This window comes from Osmerus mordax, chromosome 6 (assembly GCF_038355195.1).
Source record: "Osmerus mordax isolate fOsmMor3 chromosome 6, fOsmMor3.pri, whole genome shotgun sequence".
In the NCBI taxonomy this organism is placed as follows: domain Eukaryota; kingdom Metazoa; phylum Chordata; class Actinopteri; order Osmeriformes; family Osmeridae; genus Osmerus; species Osmerus mordax.
The window spans coordinates 10137505-10143601 of NC_090055.1; the positions used below are offsets into that span (position 1 = coordinate 10137505).

The 6097-nt window shown below is 42.6% G+C and overlaps 1 protein-coding gene across 1 annotated transcript in view; it reads right to left on the reverse strand.

The window, feature by feature from the left end:
* The window catches only part of si:dkey-22o22.2 (neural-cadherin), a 96107-nt gene extending 92603 nt beyond the window's left edge, over positions 1–3504 (reverse strand). Inside the window, exon 1 of the mRNA XM_067237434.1 lies at positions 2577–3504. Coding sequence (XP_067093535.1) covers positions 2577–3504 — 928 coding nt within the window. The remainder of the gene's footprint in view (positions 1–2576) is intronic.
* Positions 3505–6097: the final 2593 nt, after the last annotated feature.

A 6097-nucleotide genomic window follows, 5' to 3' on the forward strand; every position in this document is an offset into this window, starting at 1 on the left:
AAAACATAACATTTAAACGTTTAAACTAAAGTTGAATAAGCAGTATTCTGTTGTTTTGATTCAACATAGGCCTGCTGCCTTGGGCTGTGCGGTTAAGACGTTGCAGCATGTTGTCGTCTGAGACTACACAGGCATTGGTCCCATTTGACACTGTAGGGTCTCCAAAGATATCTTTGCATTCTGGCAGTTTAAAGCATCTTTGCTCCGTTTTGCCAGTCCCACACAGTAAATGGTGGTTGGTAAAATCCATCCCGAATCAAAAGAAAAGCTATTTCTCTCATCTCTGTGGCTTTTGAACAAGAAAATGCCTGCTAGCGACACATAGCATCAATATTATATCAGCTCGCATTCTAATTTGAGGACTTCAACTCACGATGTAAGATGACACTATCTTCATGGGAGAAGAACTATGTCTGCAGTCGGGCGGAAAGGGGTTTATTAATTCATTTCTAATTTTCATGAGCATGACGTGCAGGCAGACAATATAAATGATGTAGACAATCTGTTGGTTGACCTAATTTATTGCATGAGGCATGTGTTATGTGCTAATTGAACATGGCTTGAAGTTTCCACAGCTTACTCCAAAGCTTGTATAGGGTAGAACTACAACGGAATGAAGGAATGCAATCAGTTCTAGTTTGGACTACCTTCACTGGCATGTCACACTAATTAGTGTGCCCACTGAACACCAGAATTCTGTTGAGATTCCTCCAAATCCTGAATATAAGAACTCCAAAATCACTTCTCCAAACAAACTATTCCCTCTGAAATCAGTTGTTTTGGCTTACATGGCCACATGTGCCTGGACTAAGAATGTCCAGGTGAATAAATAACTATAATTACTCTAAATAAACAGAGGATCCAGGCAGAGTTGGTGTTTGGAAAAACTGATTACATAGATCCGCCTGGTGTGTTTGAGGGCACTTTCCTTAACCTAGCAGATGTCGTAATTAAGGTAGCTACCCAAACATTTACTTTGGGTGGTGAACCAATCTTTACCTAGACAACTTTTCAATGTGCCACATCAATGAAAACAGGCCTGACTGACACTGGGTTTACACAGCACCGTTTCATACAATATAAAAGAACTGAGGATATATTTTTTTTAATGCATCATAAAGTAGGCTATGCTTACAGTACTGACCTCTAAAAGACAACAATTCCTTTATCTTGGTAGGCTACCTATTTATCAAAGGCTTCGTCTTCCTTCATTCCTTGCAATTGTTTCTGTTAATAGAATCATTAAAAACGATGATAGCAGATGTAGACGGCCACAATGGCGCCAGCTGAAAATATTGACCTGTTGGGCTGTGGGCATTTGTTCAGCACACGTCTCCCCACACTGTCACCAACGAGCTGTAATTGTGTTTACCCAATTAGCGGCCTGCAGGTGACAAATGTCACATCCACATTTCGTGCGACAGTGATGTGTTCTCAAGACACATGTCTGCGGACACATCTCAAGGCGCTCAAACCGCCGTCAATGCGCAACCATTCGAACTGGAGAGCATAATTCTCAACAACACGAAACATTCAGTTGAGCCTATACACATTCGAATGAATGCCACACTTGTATCTGCCAAAGTCTGGAAAATTCCTCTGCCAACCAGAGCCATCCCTTGTGGCTGCACGTGCCACTTTCTTTATCATTTACATTTAGATATTTACATTTAGTCATTTAGCAGACGCTCTTATCCAGAGCGACTTACAGTAAGTACAGGGACATTCCCCCTGAGGCAAGTAGGGTGAAGTGCCTTGCCCAAGGACACAACGTCATTTTGCATGGCCGGGAATCGAACTGGCAACCTTCAGATTACTAGCCCGCTTCCCTACCCGCTGAGCCACCTGACTCCCCACGTTATCATAATCAGCCAGGCACATTGACCACCTTTGAGCTGCATATGAGCTGCATATGACATATGCAGACATGAGCTGCATATGACATAGAGCTGCATATGACACTTGAAGGGAGGGGAACATTGGCTTTCAAATGATACAAGCACAAGGTCTAGCTGCCACCGTCCGAAAAATTCCGTTGCCAACCTGCCAGTAGAGCGCATGCCAAAGTGATCTCGCGCACCACTTCATCATCAAAATTAAGTCTGTCTGTTCAGCCAAACTTAAGCTAAACGGTTTAATAATTTAGACCCGATTTCAAAAATGACATTGAAACACTATGATAGGCATCTTTTCTGAGCCTCATAACCTGCTCCAAGCGCTCAATCCATCCCGTACACTTGGTTGGAAATAACATCCTATAGCCTACGTGACTTCACTTCGGCACTGTAATCCACTAGCACAATGTTTTGAAATACTAAGGCAATCGCTTTACTTTTATCAGATCAAACACATAATGATTCACTGTCGGTTGAACCAGACAGAAGGTTTAATAAGGCTCTTTGCGACTGAAATCACATGACATGCTTTCTGTTGAGACTTTAGAGACCCATACGACTAGAAAGAAGGAAAACTGCAGGTGCTTCTGAGAACACCTAACTAAGAAAGTTTAATTCACTGTATTGAATTGCATTCATAGCATCACATTATCATATGACGCACATTTACGCTGGACTTACCTCTGAGATTTTGGATCTTAACCATGACCTCCGCGGGAGACTCAAGTCTGTGCGCCAGAAACAGGCGACCCGAGTCTCGCTCTATCTGGACCGGCGAGTCGGCCTCCGAAATCACCTCGAACCATCTCTTCTCAAACTTTTGGTCCGGTACCGTGAAGATCATGTCCCCGACTTTGACATCCTCGAACACTGTCACCGTGTAGAAAAGCTCCTCAGATACCGCTCGTGGCCTTCTCACCTTCGATTCGGCAGGTCTTCGCACATCAAGGTGAAGTGTCACCGGTTTGCTTATGAGTGCAACATCTCCGTTGTCTTTTGCGTAAATTTGTACTGTTATGTTCGAGACACCAATGAGTGAATCAACCAGTTTTACCTGTCCAGTTTGCGGAACTATGTGGATATATTCACATTTTGGGAACGCGTAATAAGTTATTCGACCGTTTTTTCCAGCGTCCCCATCCTTCGCATAAAAACGTGCCACTTCGGAACCGACCGGAGTCAATTCGTTCACTGCTCGTATGTCATTCACACTGGTGAAACTGGGTATGTTGTCGTTTGAATCGAGCACCTCAACTTCAATCAAAAATACACTTTGAAAACATCCAGACAGAACAGCTCTAAAATCATAAGATGATATGAGCTCTCGGTCTAAAGTTTTGGTGGATTTCAAAATGAGATGATGTTTTCCTTGATGGTAAACCAAACGAAAATCTGACGCATACTCCCCTTGTAAATCTGTCTCAAGTTTTAAACCCTTGCAGTCGTTCCCAAATGTTAAAGCAACTCCGTCAACTACAGTTCCAGTAGGTTTATTCTCACCAATTTGTCCATAAAACATAAACTGTTTCCCATTCGCCAATGAAAATGTCACCAATGCGACAAGCACAAACGCGTTCAGGGCACCCGGTCCGCTTGAACCTCTCGTCATGTTTCCATCAAATCAATTTCAGTCACTAGTTCAACATTAAAATTCCGTTGCGCACAAAAAAACAAAATATAAATACCAATACACTGCAAAGGCATAAAAATAAATGCTTTACGCAAAAAGAAAGAGTGACAGTTATTCAAGCAACTGCACCACAGTGTCAAGTTCACTTTCGGCTTTTTCCGTGCAGCATCACTCGAGCGCACCGAGGATGAAGTCTACACTGTCAGACAAATACACCGCATTTGCTCCATGTGGCACTATGATCACCGCCCCGAAAGCAAGAACCAATCAGAGACTGGAGTAGAGCGGGCAGACAGTTTCATAGGCCCATCCACAGGGACTTTGATTTAACTAGGCAGGAGAAGAACGTTGGAGAGAGCTTTTAGTATTCAGGTCCACAATTTAAAACGGTGTGTTTGTGGAATGGATGAGTTTTGTTTCTTAGAGAGGCTTGTCCTCAGAATGCACATTTGGTGTTGCCTCTTTTTTTCTGGGCTTGGCCTGAATGGCAATCAGTATTCTATAGGGAACTGCAGTGGGCATCAGGCTATTGCACGCCACATTTTGACTGAAGTGAACCCCGTCTGTTCCCCCATAAAACATTGAAATGCTTTGTTAATGTTTGAAAGAATCAGCATCCGTTACAAAACAGTAAAACAATATTAAAGTAGAAGTAGCTTTGAAACAGAAACCAAAGCTCATTCTAACAGAAATATCTATTCAACATGAGATTACAATTAAGTTATACAAACCTGTGCAAAAATATTATATTTTGAGTGAAAATTAAAACATATATCAAAATCTAAGCATAGCTTTTTGCATGCTTGGACAGTGTTGTATTGTAGTCTACGCATTAGGTCAATCAGAAAGATAAAATATATTTGCTTGCTTTTTCAACTTCTACAGTGAAGTGCAACCAGAGCAAGGGCTGGAATTTACTATTTCCTTTTCATTGGCAAAACAGTATCTGGCAGAAGTATAATTTGTCAGGAATCTTGTACATAAAAATGCAATTTAAAAGGATCAATATTTTTGGGATGCAGCACATATTTCCCCTTCAGAGTTGTATTGACCAAAGGCCTGTGGCCTATTTCAGTGTATTTTACTAGACACTAAATCTGTTAAGGTTGGAATTTGTTCAAACAAAGTGTGTGTGTGTTCCAGTCCTAAAGGAATGACTGCAGTGCGGTATTGTATTTAGCCTACTAAACTGCAAGCATCAAATTCAGACTTTTGTTAGCCCTAGATCAAGTGACCCGCATCTAACGCTGGTTCAAATACTGCACCATTTCATCTCGACGAAAGTGCTAGTCTGAAACATTCCCTCCTCTAAAGCTACTTCCAATGGCGTCTCTACTGTCGTTCACCTCAAATTGGCCGATGGCTATGGGCAGCCTTTTAGAGGCGCCATCATTTGGTGAAGCCTTGAATTGTTCAGTCATGGTCCTCGTATCTTCCAACACATGGCCCTTGCAAGTGGGCAGCCCAAGCCGAGCCTGAAGGCTAAACCTACAACACATTTTCCACGCACCAACACCCGCCACAGGGCTGGTGCTGTGTCTCCTACACCACTTCCTTTCCGCTTCTCACTTTGCCAAACTGGTTTTGTCTGTAGCTCTGTACTTGCCATTGGTGTTTCTTCCAACCCCTAATGATACGCGACAAACAGTACGAATAGCAATGAGTTTCTTCCTGATTTCCAATAGATGAGACACGGTTTGTAGTGTATGTGAGTGAGGAATTCCACCGCTGTACTGAATTCCCAGTGGTAAACAGGTCTTTATTCAGATTGACTGGGAAAAAAAAGATGATAATGAGGAGCTGATACACTTTGCAGAACATTTAGTCTTCCAAGTCAAAAGGCCTGTTTTTCCTACACACTCGTTTTTTTGCCGTAAATAGAACAGACAGGCACCTGAATTGTGTGCCGTTTACCTTTGAAACACACAAAAACACTTAGAAGAGATTGAACTAGAAAGGAGATTCATGTTTAACGGGGAATAGGTTAAGCATGAAAACTCCAGTCATAAAATAATCGACCTCTGCAGCAAAAAAGGATGGAAAATACCCCCCCCCCCCCCGGTCCTTCTTCTCCCCCACCTCAAGTTGTCTTTTGAGAAGCTGTAACACAAATTACAGCAATTTACCCAAAGAGCCAGCGCGTGTGTGACAGGGGAATGGGTTTGGAGTTGACGGTGTCGAATGTCGTGTCACAGGCACTCATGCCAGTCTTTCATCACATGAGAGAGAGAGAGACAGAGAGAGAGAGAGAGAGAGAGAGAGAGAGAGAGAGAGAGAGAGAGAGAGGAAATGAGGATGAACCTTGAGCCCCACCAGCAAAGGTCAAGTGCTCTTTTTTCTCTGCCCACATTCCCTTTCCGTTTCTCTGTTTTGTTTCTTTTCCTTGGTGTATTTGTGTGCCCGACTCAACCCTGCTTTTCCTTCTGTTTTGTTACATCTTCCTCTCTTTACAGCCATTTCAGCATGCGTAGGAAAACCATTTATTTGCCACTTTCCATGAACACATTTCTACGCAGTTCCATGTGCTTTGTAAAGAGATGCATTGTTCGGGCTGAAACATCTAACCCTGACC